General features: G+C 35.8%; 1 protein-coding gene across 6 annotated transcripts in view; it reads left to right on the top strand.

The window, feature by feature from the left end:
• Window positions 1–21,674, top strand: part of RASA2 (RAS p21 protein activator 2) — a 142,699-nt gene that overhangs the window by 31,523 nt on the left and 89,502 nt on the right. For all 6 annotated transcript variants that reach the window (XM_032347149.1, XM_032347160.1, XM_032347155.1 and 3 more), the window contains exons 3-5: window positions 102–205; window positions 11,430–11,524; window positions 21,434–21,510. In XM_032347149.1, the coding sequence (XP_032203040.1) occupies window positions 102–205; window positions 11,430–11,524; window positions 21,434–21,510 (276 nt within the window). The remainder of the gene's footprint in view (window positions 1–101; window positions 206–11,429; window positions 11,525–21,433; window positions 21,511–21,674) is intronic.

Below are 21,674 nucleotides of genomic sequence, written 5' to 3'. Positions count from 1 at the left end.
TTTTCTCTATGGTGTTTTAGTCTGTGATTTATTTCATTGAAAATACTTTATGAAGAAACTGTCAGATTTAAATTTAATGAGCTTTCTTCTTTTCTCTCTAGCCCATTTTTCAGTGAAGAATTTTACTTTGAGATTCCAAGAACTTTCCAGTATTTGTCTTTCTATGTTTATGATAAGAATGTTTTACAAAGAGATCTTCGTATAGGTATGTACTATTCACAATTATCTTTAATCACAGCATTGGTGTTTATATTCATTTTTTCACTAAGTATAAAGTGTTGAAAACAGAATAGTACATGCTCAACATTTCTGATCCTTTTCTCTAGTGTTCAAGTTCATTTGTGAATCTTATTTTTAATTTGTATGCTCAGATGCAGTAACACTTTTGAAGTGTCTTGACTGATCTCTCCCGATCATGGTGTCATATTCATGTTTCCAAAATTTCCTGATGGGGAATTTTCCATAGTACTCTTTACTCTTGTTCATTAGTTTGTTGTTTAATATCTGGACTCTCTAGTTGAACACGATATTTATGAAGGTAGAGATTATTGCTCACAGAGTGCCGTACATTTCATAGATGTTTGGTAAGTATTTGCTGAATGCTTCAAAGAGTGTTTTTACCAAAGATCACAGTGTTTGATCCCCCAAAGAACATTTATTTTTTAAGGTTTTCTGATCGAAGTAATAAATCGCTTTAATCTAGACATGTGTTCTTCTCTCTGGCTGTGTTGGTGACCATTAACTCTGTTTCTTAAATAACTGTCTAAGGCTGGGATGTGATCTGTGGGCGTGTAGTAGAACAAAAGGAAATGGACATGTATGTGTCACATTCATGGTCTTGCTCCAGTGTCTAGATTTTAATAAAATGTGGTAGAGGTCTATAATTTACTTGCCTTATCCTCTCACTTTTTAGTATCACGAATTTTGTCATCTCTCTCTGTCTCCTGATTTGAAATATATTTAGGTCTTCCACAGTTTAAATGATTAAGCTTTATTTGACTTTGTCCTCTTAACTACCACCTAATTTGTTTCCGCTTTTGCTCCTGAACTCCTTAAGAGGTAGTTTGTTTCCTTCTTCTGCTTACTGCTTCTTTCTTTTTAAATCATCGAAATCTTGCTTATACATTTTTCTGACAAGCCGTTTTTAAGTTTGTCAGAATCATTTTATTTTATTTTATTTTTTAAGTATTTTATTTGTTTATTTGATAGACAGAGATCACAAGCAGGGAGAGAGGGAAGCAGAAGGGACAAGGGAAGCAGGCTCCCAGCTGAGCAGAGAGCCTGATGCTGGGCTCAATCCCAGAACCCTGGGATCCTGACCTGAGCGGAAGTCATAGGCCTTAACCCACTGAGCCACCCAGGCGCCCCTGTCAGAATCATTTTTGAGGAAATCAAATAACCTTTAAAACAGTATATATTTTTTTAATTCTTAAACTATTAGAAGTTCTTAGTGACTAGTAGTGACTGTGTACAGAAATAACTACAGTTAACAGAAATAACTACAGTTAATAATTTTTGTATTTCTTTCCATTCTTTATCATTTGTATTATTACATTGTACTATTCAGTCTTTTTTCATCTAATGATCCTATTCCCCAGTCATAGTAGTTTTAAAAAATATTTGTTAAATAATAGCCTTTGAAAAGAAATGTATTCTTTGAGCTACTTCTTTGTTGGTGAACAATTATGTTTTGAGATTTTTGGTACTCTTAATGGTGTTGCTATGAACATCCTTCTTGCATACACTTTTGCATGTCTCTTTTTCTTAGAATAAATTCCTAGAAGTAAAAATACTGAGTTAAAGGGTATGAATAATTTTTAACATTTCTTCTCTATTTTTTACGTTGGCCCCCCAGAAATACTTTGCTAATTTAAATTCCCCCCAAACATGACAAGGGCATAACCATTTTGCCATACCCTGATTATTCTTGGATGTTAGCATTGAAAAATTTTTTTTGCAATTTGATAGGTGAAAAATAGTATTTTCTAACTTGTCTTTTTCTGATTATCAGTGAACTTGAGGAATTTTTTCATATGTTTATTAGTCTTTTACATTTTTCTTCTATGAACTAGTTTTTCATTCTTATGTCCATTTTTCATGTGGGTAGATTTTGTTGTATTGCATACTTATTTGTTAAATATGTTAACTTTTCTCAGCTGTATACATAACAAGTATTTTTTCTTTGTCACAAAAGGCATTTTTGGTAGTGTTGAATCTTTATCTGCCTCTCTGTCAATTTTGACTCTTTTGATTGCTTATTCAACTTGTTGAAAGCCAAGGAAAATACAATTTAATAACTTTGTATTTTCCTAGTTCTGTTTCTTCTTTTGACATTTTATTTATATGCAGACTCTTGTCTCTTTAGAAAACCCTCAATTATGAATCACCCCTGAGGCCCCATCCTCAAGTCAATTAAACAACCATTTACAAACACTTCTGTGTGGCATATAAAGGATGGGAATACTAAAATGAATAAGACTCACGTTATTCCCAGGCTATCAAAGAGGCACACTTATAGTGTAATTCTGATCTGTTATAATTGCATCTGTGCTAGAGGTCTGAACAGTACTTGGGAGCACAGAGAACAGGTAATCTTGTTTGGTGGTGGATTAACAGACTACTTATCCTTAGGAAAAGGAAGAAATTTCCAGGGAAAAGGGATTAGCAGAATTAGAGGAGAAAAACGGTGGTGGTGTATCTGCTGGAATATATAATATTACTTAGGAAGAGGGCAGTAGAACTGAAGCAGGGAATATAAACTGGAGACAATTTGTGATGGACCCTAAAGGTTGTCTAAGGATAGTAGGGCTGAGCCTTTTAAGAATGAGAAACCTCGGGGCGCCTGGGTGGCTCAGTGGGTTAAGCCGCTGCCTTCGGCTCGGGTCATGATCCCAGGGTCCTGGGATCGAGCCCCGCATCGGGCTCTCTGCTCAGCAGGGAGCCTGCTTCCCTCCTCTCTCTCTCTGCCTGCCTCTCTGCCTACTTGTGATCTCTCTCTGTCGAATAAATAAATAAAATCTTTAAAAAAAAAAAAAAGAATGAGAAACCTCTTAAAAATTATATGTAACTACATATACATGAATAGTTTTGTGGTTTAACAAGTTCTGTGTCATACAATGGTGACTGCCAGAGTCCAAACTCAGTGTCTGTAGATAACGTATGTCAAATGTATATATTTGTAATTACATATAACTATATATATTGTTTTAAACTATATATACATACACTTTATGTATGTAATCTGTAGTTTATGGTTGAGAGAGATTAGAGTCAGGGAGGATATTATCAAATGAGATGCAAAGGGCAATAGCAGTTTGAATGCAAATGAAGGAATATACTTCAGTGGAGGAGCTGCAGGTATGCTTTAGGGACTAAGAAGGGGAAGGAGAAAGGAAAGAGTTAAAAATAGTCTTGTTTCTATGGCTGTCATTAACTGGGATAAAAAAAAAATAACACAGGACCATTCAGCTTTGAGTGGGGGGTGAGAAGAGGAGAGGATGACTTTGATATCAAACAAGTTAAACTTGTATTACCTGGGGAACATCTTGGTGGACATGTTGGTTGACTGTTGGAAATACAGATCTGAGGCTTAGAGAGAAGAGCAGGAGAGGTGAATTTGAGAGTGGTCAGCATCAAGTGATACTTGAAACCTCTGCTGGAATGAATGAAATTGCCCTGGGAGCAGATAAGGAAAATGAGGCTTCAGTGGAGGCTGATAAAGTTTATTAGAAGGGTAGGAAGGGAGGAGAGATTCTTATCTCAGAAGGCCAGGAGACTTTTTGATGTCAACGGCTAGAGAGAGAGCAGGATAAGGATCGGGTAAAGGCTCTTGGTGATTGTGAGCGACCCTTGAGAGTGTGTCTCTCTGATTATCATGTCTTCTTAAGAAAATGTTTTGTAATTTTCATTGTTTGCATATCATGTTATAGTCATCAATACAGTATTTGTTGAAAAGGCCTTTTGTTGAGATTTATTGTTTTGATTTCCAAAAATTCCCCTGTGCTTTGCTTTTGGTTTTTAAAGTAAAAGTCAGTCGTACTTTAAATAAAAACATTTTTAAGTAAGAATCAATTCTTTTTTTAAAATATTGCATTTATTATTTGAGAGAGAGAAAGAGAGCACAAGAAGGGAGGTGGGGGAAAGGGGCAGAGACAGAGAGAGCAGCAGATTCCCTGCTGACCTGAGCTGAAGGCAACTGTTTAACTGACTGAGCCTCTAAGTAAAAATCTGTTTTTTGTGGAGTGGTAGCAGAAATCCATAATTTGGTGTGAGAACTTTTGTTTGGAAATAAGTTTACTTTCATTAAGAGAGAAAATATCTACATTTAATAGTTTTTTTTTCCCCTTTTACACATGGGAAATTCAACGTAAACTCCATTTGTATGTACCCTTTAAAGTTGAAAAATGGTTTTCATTTATGAATTTTTATGTTTTTGTAGTTTAACGTTTTCTTTTGTCATTAACTCATAAAGTTGGGTTGTTGCTTTTTTAAAAAAAAATCTGAGCTATTGAAAATTGGGTTCAATCAATTATTTTTAACTCTTGGTTGCCAAATTGTAGATTAAACAGTGCCGTATTATTTTCTGAAAGTGAAATTTGAACTTGAGAGAACATTTTTCAAACTTAAGAAGATCTGAGAATGTATGCTGGTCAAATACAGTTTTAAATGTTCATCATCATTAGCCATCAGGGAAATTGAAATCAAAACCACACTGAGATACCACCTTATACCAGTTCGAATGGCCAAAATTAACAGGATAGGAAACAACAAGTGTTGGAGAGGATGTGGAGAAAGGGAACCCTCTTACACTGTTGGTGGGAATGCAGCTTGGTGCAGCCACTTTGGAAAACAGTGTGGAGATTCCTTAAAAGATTAAAAATAGAGCTACCCGGGCGCCTGGGTGGCTCGGTGGGTTGGGCCTCTGCCTTCGGCTCAGGTCATGATCTCAGGGTCCTGGGATCGAGCCCCGCATCGGGCTCTCTGCTCGGCGGGGAGCCTGCTTCCCCCTCTCTCTCTCTGCCTACTTGTGATCTCTCTGTCTGTCAAATAAATAAATAAAATTTAAAAAAATATAGAGCTACCCTATGACCCTGCAGTTGCACTACTGGGTATTTATCCCAAAGCTATAGATGTAGTGAAAAGAAGGGCCATATGTACCCCAGTGTTCATAGCAGCAATGTCCACAATCACCAAACTGCAAAGAACCAAGATGCCCTTCAGAAGATGAATAGATAAAGAAGATCTGGTCCATATATACAATGGAATATTACGGAGCCATCAGAAAGGATGAATACCCAACGTTTGTATCAGCATGGATGGGACTGGAGGAGATTATGCTGAGTGAAATAAGCAGAGAAAGTCAGTTATCATATGGTTTCACTTACTTTTGGAGCATAAGGAATAACATGGAGGATGTTAGGAGAAGGAAAGGAAAAGTGAATTGGGATAAATCAGAGGGGGAGACAAACCATGAGAGACTGAACTCTGAGAAACAAACTGAGGGTTTTGGAGGGAAGGGTGGTGGGGCAATGGGTGAGCCTAGTGGTGGGTGTTAAGGAGGGCATGTAGTGCATGGAGCAGTGGTGTGGTGTGTAAACAATGAATCTTGAAACACTGAATAAAATGAAATAAAATAAAAATACATAGTTTTTAAAAAGATTTTATTTATTTATTTGACAGAGATCACAAGTAGGCAGAGAGGCAGGCAGAGAGAGAAGGGGAAGCAGACTTCCTGCTGAGCAGAAAGCCCGATGGGGGGCTTGATCCCAGGACCCTGAGATCATCACCTGAGTCGAAGGCAGAGGCTTAACCCACTGAGCCACCCAGGCGGCTTGTTTTTAATTTTTTTTTAAGGTTTTTTATTTATTTCACAGAGAGAGAGAGGTCACAAGTAGGCAGAGAAGCAGGCAGAGACAGAGAGAGGGGGAAGTAGGCTCTCTGCTGAGCAGGGAGCCCGACGTGGGGCTCAATCTCAGGACCCTGGGATCATGACCTGAGCCGAAGGCAGAGGCTTTAACCCACTGAGCCACCCAGGCGCCCCTTGTTTTTAATTTTTAATTGAATAATATATGAATTTTTTTCTTTTTGTTGTGGTATTACAGATAATCCTAATTAATTTTGACTACTGACTCCCTCCCCTTCCTAGAAGTAATAATATGGGGCATAATATTTTATATGAGGCATCTTCATATGCCAGGTAGTTAGTGCAAAAACCCGATTAAATAGATGAGTTAAAAACTTGAGACCTAGGAACTATGGTCAACATAGTTGACCATAAATTATGTATTTAAACTAAGACCTAGGAATGTAACAATATGGGGCATAAAATTTTATATGAGGCATCTTCATATGCCAGGTAGTTAGTGCAAAAACCCGATTAAATAGATCAGTTAAAAACTTAAGACCTAGGAACTGTGCAATAAAAAAGAAAGGAAATGGGGCACCTGTGTGGTTAAGTGGGTTAAGCCTCTGCCTTCGGCTCGGGTCATGGTCCCAGGGTCCCGGGATGGAGCCCTGCACCAGGCTCTCTGCTCAGCGGGGAGCCTGCTTCTCCCTCTCTCTCTGCCTGCCTCTCTGCCTACTTGTGATCTCTTTCTCTTTGTCAAATAAATAAATAAAATCTTTAAAAAAAAAAAAATAAAAGATAGGATGTTGCAAAAATACCGAATGACATATTGTCCTTAGGTATAGTGTCTTCTCTTGAAAGAAAAAGAGAAGAGAAAAACTTTATATGTGAATGTATTTCCATTTCCAGTGAGACTAATAATGTGAAAATTAAAACATATATTTTACCTTATATGTATTTTCTAGGTATTTTAGTTTAAGAGAGACACACTCTCTCAGATAACTAAACTGTGGTTATCTTAGTAGACTTTGGCAACTTTTTTCTTTACCCTTGGTTCATAACAGTATAAGAGAATAAATTACTGGGGTATCAGACCTGAATTCCATTCATGACTCTGTCATTTACTAGCTGTGTGACCTTAAAACCGTAGCTTACCTTCTTAGGCCTGGTTTATCTATAAAAATAAAGCTGAGTTTAAGATTGCTCAGGTCTTTTCCAACTCCTTAATTTGTAAATTTTGCTGGCATTTAGCTCTGAAGTCAAACTTAATTGTTTAAAAATTGCCTAAGACTGCACTTTCATATCCGTTTGCATAGGGTCAGTATCAGTTATCTATTGCTACATAACAAACCATTCCAGTATTTGATGGCTTAATACATCAGCCATTTATTTGGCCATGATCCTGAGGGTTGTCACTTTGGGCTGAGCTCGGCTGGTCTCACCTGGGGTCACCGATGTACAGTTATCTGGGAGATTGACTGGACTGAATGGCCTGCCTCCTGTGTCTCATGGCTGGTACTGGCTATTATCTGGGTCTTCCTTTCCACAAGATATTGGTGTTTTAAGAGGCTGAACCCTACTGCACAGGTGTTTATTAAGATTCTGCTTGCATCACATTTGCTGATGTCCCATTTGGCAAAAGCAAATGACATGGTCAAACCCAGAGTCTGTGGTAGAGGGGACCACACAGTGGCATAGACCAAGGAAGTATGATTTATTGGAGACCATTGATATACTGGACTGCTACCACAGAGAACAAAAGGTATCTACCTAAACTCTATTCCCGAGTCATCAGAGTTTTGCTGTTGACTGAACTGCTATTGTTGACTATCTGCCAGACTTTGTCTTCTGGTCCTTTTTTATCCTGTATAGGCAGTCACAGTTGTCACTGCTTTTATCTGCTCTTTCAGCCATTTCTACTAATGTCCACATAGAACAGGACTGTTAAGATTTGCCAGTTGGTGATCTGTATCAGGATGAAATTTCCAAGGATATGTTGTGTCTAAAAATGGGGCCCAAATATAACACAGCTTTTACAGATGGCAAAAAAATTCTGCTTAGAAGTGGTGCTGGAAAGCTGAGAATACTTTTTTTGTTTTTAACTTAGAGACCAAGAGAGATGGTTTCTGTGCCCACAGTTCCTTCATTTCTTACGGTGTTTCCTCTCCATGTCTTATTTTAAGGAACCAATACAGCATCTGGTGTGTGTATGTGTATGTATTTATGTTCCGTTTAAGCTCTTGCTGTCTGTGAGTTTGTCAGGACAGTGGGGAAATGAAAGAGTACCTTTAAATTGTTGGGTAGTTTGTTCCTGGGAGGTTTTGTTGCTGTTGTTGTGTTTGTTTTTTTTGTTTTGTTTGTTGTTTATTTTTAGTGGTTGATTTCATAGCCACTAAATAATGATTTAACTTTGTTCAAAATAGTAAACACTAAACTATCTTTGGGACCATCAGAGGCACAAAATTCAGGCAGCTAATCAGAGAAGGGTTTCCCTCTGAGAAGACAAGAACCATTCAACTCTTTCATGATAGTGAGTACCGTGGATGCATGAGATCTGAAATAGGAGGAAGAAGGTCCTTGGCTTCTGGGAATTTTTGCCCATGAACTAAGGGAGTATTCTCTTTTGGGAAAGGCATCTGTGACAGAGAAGATGTATATCCAGTGATATGAATTGTGAGTCATAAATTGAATAGATAGATTCCTACTCTAGGTTTTAGAGGCATGACTGGTGAAGTATACTTTGGGGGAGTCTGGAAATCACATCAACATTTAAAGCACTGTGCCATTGTGATTAGTTGTTGAAATGAGTAAATGAATCAGTCAAACCAGTAAACTTTCACATAAACTTTTTAATTTTATTTTATTTTATTTATTTATTTATTTATTTATTTATTTATTTATTTATTTGACAGAGAGAGATCACAAGCAGGCAGAGAAGCAGGCAGGGGTGGGGCAGGCTCCCTGCTGAGCAGAGAGCCCAATGTGGGGCTCAATCCCAGGACCCTGAGACCATGACCTGAGCTGAAGGCAGAGGCTTAACCCACTGAGCCACCCAGGCGCCCCCCAAATAAACTTTTTTAAAAACCCTGTTTTTTAAGTTGGGAGCTTGCTTTGTTGATACTTTTAATATCAGCACATATACACACATGTATATTTGTGTATATAGTCATAAATTATGTATAAATTTAAAAATCCTGAAAATTGTAGGATAGGGCTCTTAACCAGGAATCTGCCAGTTAGTTTCTGGATGGTGAGTAAACTCTTAAAATTATGTGCCAGATAACATCTGTGCATTTTTTCTGGGGAGAGAACACAAACAATGCATAGATACCAAGATTCTTAATGGGAAAGAACTTCAGCTATGGGATTTATAGATCTGTTTCTGTAGGTACATGTGTGAGTATATATGTATCGAACTGTTACACATTGCCTTAATGTTTATACCTGAAGTGAAATCAGTGGTAAATGGAACTGCTTGAAAGAATTATATTAATCATGATTTATTGTGATATGAGATATTTAATACTTTGTCATATTCTATATTCTAAGCCATTCCTGGTATTGTATTGATTTGTCAGGGATTTGATAAAATCTGTAGGTAAAATTATCAAGAGATTTGTACAGTTTGACTCTTAACCTAAATAGTATAAAGAATATTTTGGTGTTGCAGTTAGTACCTAAATCGGCTTTTAGTTTATATTTGGTACTGGAAGAATTTCTGTTTTCCCATCATTTTGTATCTTAAATTTAACCAAACAAAGGCTGAAGTATATTATTTTCATGATGCCATTTCTTAACAAAATTTGAATGAATTATAATTCCATATATTCACAAGAAGATTTTGGCCTTTACATTAGATTACATCCAGTATATTTTAAAGGAATTTGGAAAGATTTGTGCTTATTGTGAGGCCAGTTTATTAATTTTAAAAATTTTATGTGTTTTAAGCTTTATGTGTTACTAGATCTAGTTTACGATTTTTCAGTTGTTCTCTTTTGGGTTGTATATTAATACAGTTGCCTCTCTAAAAAAAATATTTGTAGCTGTGTATTTTAATGTTTTCCTTAAAATTACATGTATATAGATAATGTTTGTAGTTTGAGTTCCAGGTCATGAAACGAAAGATAAGCTTATCAAAATTTTAATGTGGTTAAATTTTTTTGACAACAATTTTTTATTGAGGTGTAATTCACTTGCCATAAAACTCACTCTCTTAACATACAATGCACACATCGTATATATTCACAGATTTGGGGAACCATCACCACTGCCTAATTCCAGAATAGAATTTTAAAGGTTTTTCTGGGTTTGTTTTCTTGTCCTGTCTTTCCTTTCCACTTGATACACAAAAAGTTGGTATATCTTGACAGAAAATTTGTTACTGTCCTAAAAGTTTTCAAATGTGGAACTAAAAGACCAAGATAGAAGAGAAAGGAAATGAAGTATAATTAGGGCCCTTAAAGCAAAAATTCTTATTTTATAGAAGAAAGCGTACTTTGACTTTGACATACATCTTTTGTTGAAGCTTTGGTGTAGAATCTTGAAATAAATTGTCAGTCATATGCAAAATCTATGTCAGTTTCTTAAAACTTGAATTGAGGAAGGAAATGCTTTGTACCAACATGGCAAATACTTTATTATAATAAGAACATTTCTGTTTCTTCCTCTCATACAACTTTGTTCATTGTACTGTATCTTTCTCTGAGAGGTGGAAACTCTTTCGGGAACTGCCCTGATTTTTTGTGTGTGTGTGTGTGTGTGTGTGTGTGTGTGTGTATTGAAGCAGCGTTGATAGTGTTTTGATAAAAGCAGATTTTAAAATTACTGTTTTAATCTTCCATAATTTTCAAGCCATTTTTCAGTATTGTTAGTGATGTATGATACTGTTTTTCTTTTAATTGAAACTTGTGAACTCTTTTTTTAAATTTTTTAAGATTTTATTTATTTATTTGACAGACAGAGATCATAAGTAGACAGAGAGGCAGGCAGAGAGAAAGGGAAGCAGGCTCCCCGCTGAGCAGACAGCCTGATGCAGGGCTCGATCCAGGACCCTGGGATCATGACCCGTGCTGAAGACAGAGGCTTTAACCCACTGAGCCACCCAGGCGCCCCTTATGAACTCTTATTAAATGGAGATATGTCTCCCTAAATATACGGTTTATTCATTGTGTTAACTGGTTGGGAGGATTAGTTTGCACTATCATTGTATATTGCTTTTTACATGGGATGTATTGTGGGTGAGAATGTGAATCTGAATAAGTACTCAAAAATGCAGTTGCTTGTAAATATAACTAAGTTTTTGTCAAATCCCCAGTGACCCAGAAAAGGGTCTGCCAAGGGAAAGGGGGAAATGAAGCACTTTTTCATTCCTTAGAATATAAAAAACTCCTTGACCAAAAATCTGTCGCAGAGTTTTGAGACCCATTAAAACAAAAGTTTAATGAGGAAAAAAAAATACTTTATAAAAATGGATTTTTTCTAGTCAATAGGTACAAATTATTTTAAAATATTATCTGTAGAGTATTATACATTATAGTGCTAATGATGATACAAAATATGTTTTCCTTATATTTTTTCCCTGTAGGAAAAGTAGCCATCAAAAAAGAAGATTTGTGTAACCACAGTGGCAAAGAAACCTGGTTTTCACTACAGCCTGTTGATTCCAATTCGGAGGTTCAGGTAAATATTAAGGCTTAGCTGATGTGAGAGACTGTCAGCATACAGAAAGTAAGTGGAAAACAAACTATACTAGTTTCTGTAGACAGTGCTTGTTATACATTAGTTTAAATTCTGGGAACAAATATTATAGACCTTTAGGTAAAATGTAACTGGAAAGAAATGCCTTGTCACATGAATTAAAAAACAATGCACATTGTGGGTGGGTGTCTGAGTTTGGGGAGGTTATACTGGGGGGACATTTCCTGTTTTAGTTCTTTTGTTTGAGTCGCAGTGACAGATTATTAATTTTTTTTAAGATGGGAAAATTTTTTAGAGAAAAAATGTGTTTTATTAATTCTGACTTTGAGGAGAGTCCTAGAAGTCTGTGATTTCATCTCTTCTAACCAGGATGCTCTATTTACTCTTTTAATAAACTAGTCTTGGGAAAATGTTATTCATTCAAACCATGCTTGAGCCCACCTTGCAGAGCCTTTCATTCTTACACCCACTCTTCCTGTTCCTCACCTTTCTATTTGAAAAGATGTCATTACTCTTTTTAAAGCTCTTCTTTCCTCTTGCCAAAATAAGAGGTCTTACAGATCTATATGTGAATAAAGATGTATGTTTAGCCAAGTAGCTTAACTTTTTGTTTGTTTTTGAAAGTCTGAGTTGCTCTTAGAAATTGTTATTTCTATCTAAAAGGAGTCCTTTTTTTTTTCCCCCAAGATTTTATTTATTTATTTATTTGACAGGCGGAAATCACAAGTGAGCAGAAGCAGGCAGGTGTGGGGGGGGAGGCAGGCTCCCTGCTGAGCAGAGAGCCCCGCTTGGGGCTCAATCCCAGGACCCAGGGATCATGACCTGAGCAGAAAGCAGAGGCTGTAACCCACTGAACCACCCAGGCACCCCTAAAGGGAATCCTTTTTTTGGTAACTGTTTATTTATAAAATACGGTAAGGATTGTGAAACCATTGTGAAACCTGAAGACGACATACTGCAAGCAGAATTCTTCCTCTCAAAGAAGTTATAATTTGCCACTGTGACTCAAACAGAAGTTTAAGACAAGAAAAAAGTGCTGCATATACACCCACAGATATTTGCAAATAAAGTGCCTGTGTCTCTGTGTCCTCCTAATGTCTCAAGCATTCTCTTTAATTAAATTCTCAAAAACTTAAGTATTTGTATATAAAACCCCTTCTTAAGTACAAAGTACAATTGAAACTTTTACTGTTTTTTGTTCACTGGACCTCATTTTAATGTTCTTTTCTTCCCATTTGGCAATAACTGAAATTCAGATCACACTTAGCCACTATTGTGTACAACCCAGGTGAGAGGCAGTTTGACAAAATAGAAAAACTTTTACACTAGAAGTAAAAAAATTTAGGTCCTAATTTTCATATGTGGTTACTTCACTGACCTTGAATTTTAGTTGTATAGAATGGAAATGAAAGTTGCAACGTTGACTTGTATGATTGAGAGAATTGAGTGAAATATCTTTAACAGCAGTTGTGAAAGCTGTCAGTTGCTACACATATGTAAAATACCTGTCTAATGGCAGTCGCTCAGGTGGTCCTTTCCATTTCCATAAAATAACTTTACCCAAAGGCAGATAGGAAAGTTTTAAAGTAGCAGTTTTCCTTTTTAATTATTTTAACAGAAAGCAAGATAAGGAGGTTACTGGGTGACTCAGTCATTGGGCGTCTGCCTTCGGTTCAGGTCATGATTCCAGAGTCCTGGGATCAAGCCCCACATTGGGCTCCCTGTGCACCAGGAGGCCAGCTTCTCCCTCTCCCACTGTCCCTGCCTTTGTTCCCTCTTCTGCTGTGTCTGTTTGTCAAATAAATAAAATCTTAAAAAAAAAAAAAAAAGTAAAATAAGAAAAGGCTTTAAGAATTTGGTATAAAATGAAATTTGAGGATTATTTTAAGATGTAGTTTATTGAAGTTCCAATAAAAATATAAACATAAACTTGCTAAAAGATTTAAGGCCCCCAACTCTCAAAAAGTAGAAATCTCTCTAGAATATTCTGTGTAATTCTTGGAGATGGTATTAGAGATTAGTATTGGATGATAAGCTTTTATTTAGTGATGTATATAAAGCTCATCTCTGAAACATAAAAATTCTGGAAATAACACTTGATTGTAGAGATAATGTCAGCATTTTTTATTTGATATAAGTGATTTTCGTGACCATGAGTTATTAACCTTTACATGTCTTTTGCTTAAATGATAATTAGTAAGTTTGAATTCTTTAAAAATAAATTTTAGGAGGAAGAGTACTTCAGTGGGTGGGAGGGATACAGAACACCTTTCAAGTTAATATGGTACTATTGGAAATGTTGTTCAGCCCCAAAACTGATCTAGAAATACCACATTAACTTTGTGAGCCTAGAAAAGGTAGACTAAGCAGCCTATGATTCATACACATCCTGCTTTTTAATAAATTTGTTCACTTGGATAAAGTTTATAAAATTTTACAAAAATATGGAAAGAATAGCAGTTGGTGGAGCCATAGTAGAAAGCTATGGAAAGAATTGAGTTCAGTAGGAATTCCACCTAATAATTACTATTAGTGATTAAACGGTATATATGAAGCACAGTATTACGTACTTAATGTACATTTTTTCATTTAATCTTCAGAAAAGCGTTATGAGGTGTAGGTAGCATTACCCCATTTTATAAATACAGAAAATGGATTGAAAGAGGTTAAATGACATCTCCAAAATCAGAGCTTTTAGGTGATGAAGTTGTGGTTTCAATAGTGATCTAGTCTGAGTCTAAAATTCCTAACCACAGTGCTTTACTGCTTTTCACTCTTGTAATTTTGGTCGTGAAAAGGCTTCAGCATATTATTAGGAGGGGACACGTCGAGTATAAGGAACAGAAGCCTACTCAAATTAGCTCCAAGAAAAAGGGAGGGGCATTTGAAAGTTCCTGGGGAACTTGTTGGGGTATAATTGCAAGAACTTCAGTATGCTCAGTAAGAGCTGACATTTACTGAGGAGCTGCCTTTGAGGTGGAGGTCAGGTATTTATTACAACAATAAACTAGATACAGTTCACAGAGTCAAAATTGTTTATAAGAAGATTGTAATTTCTCATAAAGTATCCTGAAATATTGGGTGGTTTGTTTGTTTCTGCTTGATCACTACATAAAATAGTTGACTTGCATTTGGGACCAAATAAAAAATATATATTGTATTTTTACACTGTGGACTTCAACTCAGTGCAGCCTTAGATACTGCAAGGGGCACCTGGGAACTGAGATCCCCTGATTGATTTCTTCCCACTTGTTTGCTCACTGTGCTCATTGAGTAGAAGTACTCACTGTTTAAATAGTGTTTTTTCCTCTCTCTCATTTTGTAAAATGAATAATTAATATTTTCTCTCTGTTTTGTCCTGTCATTTTAATATTATTCACTTTGCAAAATGAAAAGGAAAAAACATTAATGATGATATTCCCTTGTATTTTTGTACATCTGATGAGATTATGTCTTTCTCGCTTCTACTTCTCTTTAATCTCTTGTTGACAGCTAAAAAAAATGCCCACATCAGTCTTTGAGTTTACATGACCATACAGCCCCTCACTTTCTGAGGTCTAATTTAGTTTTCTGCCACAATTTAGAGAATTTGACCCAACTAGGGTCAGATGTCTGCTGCATTCTAATTGGTATGATGGGGGCGAAGCGGGGGGTAAGGTCACTGTAGTGCAGTCTGTTCTGGGGCTTTGGGAGGCATGATCCCTAAGAAGGCGGTTTAAGTAAAGGAAATGATTGGCATATCTACTTCAGAAGGGAAAAAGATGTTTCATTTCCTAGCTCTACTACTAATTGTCATTTGTATCTAAAACAGTTGCTAACCTATTGTTGTCTGAGGCATGAGAACTTCAGTGTATAGGATTCCCTTCAGTTCTGAAGTTGTAGGGAAGTAACATGCAGAAACGTAATTTAGCCTTGAATTGAAAAGATCCCAATAGTAGGAAAAAACGGGTTTTATACCAAAACAGTTGAAAGTTACAAAGAACACTAAACCTCTTAACTTGGACTGTTTCCCAGATCCTTTATTATTGCTGTTAATAATGTCAGTTATTTTCAGTTTTCTTTCCAGACATTCAAGACATTATCAATATTTCATGAGTGCATTTTCCTACACTTCTTTTTCTGTTCTTTTTTTGTTTTTGTTTTGTGGTTATTCCCTGTATATTGAAACATTCTCTTCTGAACCCACTCTGATCTGCCTTCATACCCCACAATGAGCCAGAGGGAGAGCACAAAGGGCTCTCATTAATGTTACCCATTAGATTGTGTTAATAAGTCTGGTGGACATTTTTCAGTCCTCCTCATACATGATCTTTCAGTAGCTTTTCATAATGTTGACCATTCCTTTTTGAAGCAGTCTTTTCCTTAATTTCTGGTTGTGGTTACTGTCCTACTTCACTTGGTGTTCTTTCTACTATTCTTTGCCACACAAATGAAGTTAATTTGGATTGTGTTGGTGCCTCTATTTATACATCCTCTTTTGGCTTCAGTTATCTGCAACCATGCTGTTAGCTGTGTAGTGCTGGAACTCACAACAAACATGAAATATTTTTCCTTTCTTTAGTTCTTAAGTACTGTGATAAAGAGCATGCCTTCACATAAGACTGATCAAACCACATCTCTTATATGGAGAGTTGGTACTCTTATTAGGGCTGTATGTCTCACATAACTTGTACAAGCAGTAAATCTAGATATGCTATCAGTCATGTCTTCGAATTACCTCGTTACCAACAAGCTTATCTTGAACTTCTGGATCATGCTGTAAGTTATTGATTGTTTTATGGTTACTGTTTCTTTTAGTATATCCTCTCCCCTACCTATTTAAACAAGTGTTAAAAATAACATGCAGTGATTATACCTAATAATACATACATCTGTTTTTTTTAACATGCCTGATTAAAATATAATGAATGTAAAGGTGTAATTCATTGTTTCATGAAGAAACTTCATTTGTAAATTTGTAAACATGAAATAACAAAGGAGCCATTCTAGATTGTGATAAGTTAAGTCTTCACAGAGGAAAAACAGATTTGTCCGTAAATAAGAGAGATTAAGTAAATCCTTTATTTTGTTTTTTATCTGCTAGTCAGTTGTGTCCAAAATGATCTTATAGCTAATTACTATATATGAAAATATGTGGAAATTACAAAGTTGGGATTCCCCCCCCATGAAGAAAATTTCTCACCAGTCGAAATAATACTGAGTTCTTTTATGTGGAATGGTTATTATAATTCAGTGTTTTGTGATAAAAACTTAAAAAAAAAAAAGCCTAGACCGAAGTGTGTGCATTGGGTTTTTCCCAGATACCTATAATATACCTGAATTTCCCAAACTGTATGCAGAAATTCATATGATATCTTCTATATGGTACCATTAAAATGATCACAGATTTTTCTGTGTGAACTTTTAAAAAGTATTTGAAGTAAAGCTAGCATATTATGAAACCTTCAGACAGTGCCAGAGTAATATAAGTTCCTAAATATGCTGTCTAGTATAAATTAATGTGATATAATTGCATGTATCAACCTAATGTAGTCATTGCTATAAAAGGCATGTAGTATTATAATAGTTCCCAAAAATTTGGTTTAAATAAAACGTTTAGAATACAGTGCCAAGTAATTTGGTCTTCCAATATTTCCCGACATATGAAAGTAACTTTCATCATTGAACCTCCCTTAAGAGATTGGATAATAAGAAAGCAGTTGTGGGGTGATGGATGTTGGGGAGGGTATGTAGCTGTGGTGAGTGCTGTGAATTGTGTAAAACTGATGGCTCACAGACCTGTACCCTTGAAACAAACAATACATTGTATGTTAATTTAAAAAAAGGAAGCAGTTGTGGACCAAATCACATTGCATGTATATCATCAAGCATAGTTCTTGTCAGAATCTTGTAGTTGCTTCGTTATAGCTAATGTCTCCTTTTTTTCTAGTTGCTTTTAAGATTTTCTTTTAATCTTTTGCTTTTACTAGTTTTACTATGCTCTGCCTACTTACGGTTTTCTTAATGTTTTTTCCTGTGGGTGTTCCTAGGGGCTCTTAAATCTCTACCTTGATGTCTTTCTTTGGTTTTGGAAAATTCCGGGCAATTATTTCTTTATTTTTTTTTCCTTCACTATTTTTTCTGTCTTCTCTTTTGAGACTCCCATTACATGAATAATAGACCATTTTCCTATGTTTCTTATGTCTCTTATGCTCTCTCCCTATCTGTGCTTCTTTGTGGATATTTGCCACTGACTAATCTCCCATTTCACCAATTCTTATTTTGGCTATGGCTCATTCATTGTTAAATACATCTTCATTTTGGTTATTTTGTTGCCCAGTTCTAAACTTTTCATTCGATAAACTTCTTCATGTTTTTTGCTGGGTTTTTCATTTTGTTGTCTACCTTAAAAAAATGTAAGCATCTATTTTAACTGCCTCTTGTCAGTTAACTCCAGCATCTGCATCTCCTGCTTTTTGTTGGTTTTTGTTTTGTTTGGTGTATGGTCTTGTATGGCATGCTTCATAATTTTTGATGGAATGCTAGACATTTAAAAATATGAAATATTTTAGAGATAATTTGAAGCTGTGGATGACAAGGTCTTTTTTTCCTTCTGAGAAGATTCACTTACTATCTACAGGTGATCACCTCAATCTAGTTAGAGATTCAGCTGATTTTAGGCCAAGTTTTAGTTTTTGTAAAGGCTGGTCAGTGTTGTTCACACTTACTCCTTAGGCATAGTCTTTCAGAGATTGCAGCAGAAAGCCTGCCTTTTTGCCAGTGGCACTCTACCTTGGTGGACCCTGGACTCCAATTTTTATATCCCAGCGTCATTAGACTGTAGACTGTTTTATTTAAGTTCTTCAGCCTTTCAAGCCACTGCTGAAGTTAGGGAGTCTTATGCAACAAGCTTCTTCAGATGCTCCACCAGCAACATCTACTTATATCTCATTGGCCGGAATTGTATGATATGACTGTCCCTGGTCACTATCACCTGGCTTCAGAGGAGACTAGGAAATGTTTTGCTGAACTCAAAACTACCCTGTCCAAAAAACAAAAACAACCCCCAGAAAAACGAAAACCACCAAACTTGTTTTGCTACAATCCATATCTATAAAATGGTAACAGATATAAATGAAACTAAACTTTTGTGTGAATGTATTAAGGAATTCTAAATATTTTTTCCTAAAATGTTGATAGATTTGGGCTTCTAACACTAAGAAGTAACTTTAAATAATTTTTTAAAGTTTTGTTTTGTTTTGTTTTGTTTTTGCTAAATACCAGGACACATTGGTAGTAGAAATTTTAAAAATCTGGGTGAGCAAAAAATTCTGAAATCCTACCAACCAAAGTTAACTTCTAGCAATATTTTAGTAGATGACCTTATAGTAAATTTATATAGTAATATATATAGTACATTTTATTTTTACAGATTAACATTATATTATACAACCTGATTTGTATCTACTTTTACTAAGTATTATGTATATATTCCCATGTTTAAAGTATACGGTGAGGTAGTGTTTTACAGTTTAGAAATTATAATTTCCTTGATTTTAGTTCGTAGTGCTTTTTCATTTTAGTGTCCCACCCTAATAATAAATGTCTTGTATCCTGTCTGCACTCTTTTCTTGACCCAGTTAAATATACAGTTACGTTATTGTTGACTAATACCAAAGGAAAGGTCTTTTTAACAGCCAGTAGGAATAATGAACATAGTAGGTAGGCTGTGACTCAGTGATATTGATTCCTGGTAGAATCCCATTAAGTAGATGCTTTTTTTTTTCTTTTAATTTCTAGACTTTGCTTGATACAGTGCTATGATTTTTAGTTGTGCATGAAATTATTATACTTCTACTCTGTTTTAACAGTTTCTGTTGTTTTAGAAATAGAATAGATACTAGACATTTCCTGAGACACAGTTGGGAATGCCCTGTTAGCATTAAAATTTCTACCATACCAATACTATACCATACCAATTTCCACCATACAGTTTCTACCATAAAATGCATACATGTTAAAATAGTAAAACTGCTTTGAGATTCAAATGTTGATGCAGTTGGCTAGGCTCATTCACTAGGCAAGTGACAGCATAGATGATTCAAAAATCTAGTTGAGAAATATGAAAAATTACTACATATGGACTTCTTCTGGGTCACTCTTAAATAGCAGGGGTCTTTTTTTTTTTTTTTTAAGATTTTAGCTATTTATTTGACAGAGAGAAATCACAAGTAGCCAGAGAGGCAGGCAGAGGGAGAGGGGGAAGCAGGCCTCCCTGCTTAGCAGAGAGCCCGATATTGACCCTGACACCATGACCTGAGCCGAAGGCAGAGGTTTAACCCACTGAGCCACTCTGGTGCCCTAGGGGTAGTGAGTTTTAAAGCAGGATTAATGAAAGACCTATTTCATAAATTTTATATGATTTTATAAATATTTGTGCCTGGATTTTTTTTTTTAAGATTTTTATTTATTTATTTGACAGAGATCACAAGTAGACAGAGAGGCAGGCAGAGAGAGAGAGAGGGAAGCAGGTTCCCTGCTGAGCAGAGAGCCCGATGCCGGACTCCATCCTAGGACCTTGAGATCATGACCTGAGCCAAAGGCAGCGGCTTAACCCACTGAGCCACCCAGGCGCCCTGTGCCTGGATTTTTAGTGGAAAATTTGCTTGATTTAGTTCCAGTTCCACCTAACTGCCAGTTTTGCTCCTACTGTTGCCTTTGTTTCTTTAGAGTTTAGCTTTCTCATGCAGACTTTTGCATTGAGATCCATCAGTCAGTGTTTATTGCTCATCACTTAGTATCCGTCTAACCTTGAGCTTTGTAGTTAGCAGACCTCAGATTCACTCTCACGGAGTAAACACCCATAAAATAGTGAGGCTGATTCAAGTTAGATGCCTGTGAAAGAATGTCTAAAAGGGGTTGTTCCAAAGAGGAACAGTAGCTTGATAATGAACTTTCTTACCTCTGATGAAATTACTTAACGTCATCAGCCCCTAGACATCACAGCCCTGAAATCTCCGCCGTGGCAATTTGTCTTGTCAGCTGGGTGGAGGTAATCCAGGACTGATCTTAACCACTTTAGAATTGCTCATAACCAGTTTAGAATTGCTCATTGCCAGTGGCTGGGTGGAAACCTCAAGCTCTCTATTATATAGTTTCTAAACCTTTGTTTCATGAGTTTATAGTTTACTTTAAATTTATACTATTGAATTTTTTAAAAATCCATTTATTAATAGTTATTGAAGAAAGCACTTACTTATTTTCAGTATCCCATTTTTTCAGTAATGCTTTTGGTTGTATATTGTTATCTTTATTTATTGTCTCCTGAACTAGACTGTGAGCTTCTTGTAAGGAGTGATTGTGTCTTATATATCTGTTGATTCCTGGCCAGTCCTACAGTGCCTGCTAAAATATTATAGATACTCCATGAATCTTTAATTTTCAGAAAACTGTTGACAAATTAAATCTTACTAGCTTTAACCCAGTTTTATTGTTTTAGAATTGTATTTCTCTTGACCTTTAATGATATTGCCTCTGTTCTTATTGATGGTGTATCTTTTCTGGAAAAAACATTCTACATTTTATAATCTGCTAAATCTTCTTAAAACATAAGTACTGTCTTTTTTTTTTTTTTTTAAGCCATGGTAATTGAGATTCATAAATATTCTTTGAACTGGGCTTTAAATTCTTTGATTGGAGTACCATGTCTGATATGAGCATTTGACTTCTAGATCTACATTGTTGGTTATTAGTCATTTAACAAGTACTTTATGTGGGCAAAGCCATGTGCTAGGGATCACTAAAATATAATTAGTGAACAACTAGATATTATTGGTACCATTGGAAAAAGTACTTACCTTTAGTATTTGGTCAGTAAAATAGACCGTTTTGTTTTTTTTTTTCTCATTTTAGGGTAAAGTTCACCTTGAATTAAAACTGAATGAGCTGATAACAGAAAATGGAACTGTGTGCCAGCAGCTTGTTGTACAGTAAGCATATTTCTTTTACCAAAATCAGTTGGAAGTAATTCTGCATCATGTATGCTTTGAATCTTAAGACAACACCTTATTTTATATACTTCAGAAACTTTTTTTGAGAAATGAAATTCTGCTGTGTCATTCCTTTATTAAGTTGATTTCCAGTTTGTCTTCTC

This window comes from Mustela erminea, chromosome 1 (genome assembly GCF_009829155.1).
Source record: "Mustela erminea isolate mMusErm1 chromosome 1, mMusErm1.Pri, whole genome shotgun sequence".
In the NCBI taxonomy this organism is placed as follows: domain Eukaryota; kingdom Metazoa; phylum Chordata; class Mammalia; order Carnivora; family Mustelidae; genus Mustela; species Mustela erminea.
The sequence above is the reverse complement of the archived record's forward strand: the minus strand, read 5'-3'. Positions and strand labels throughout refer to the sequence as shown.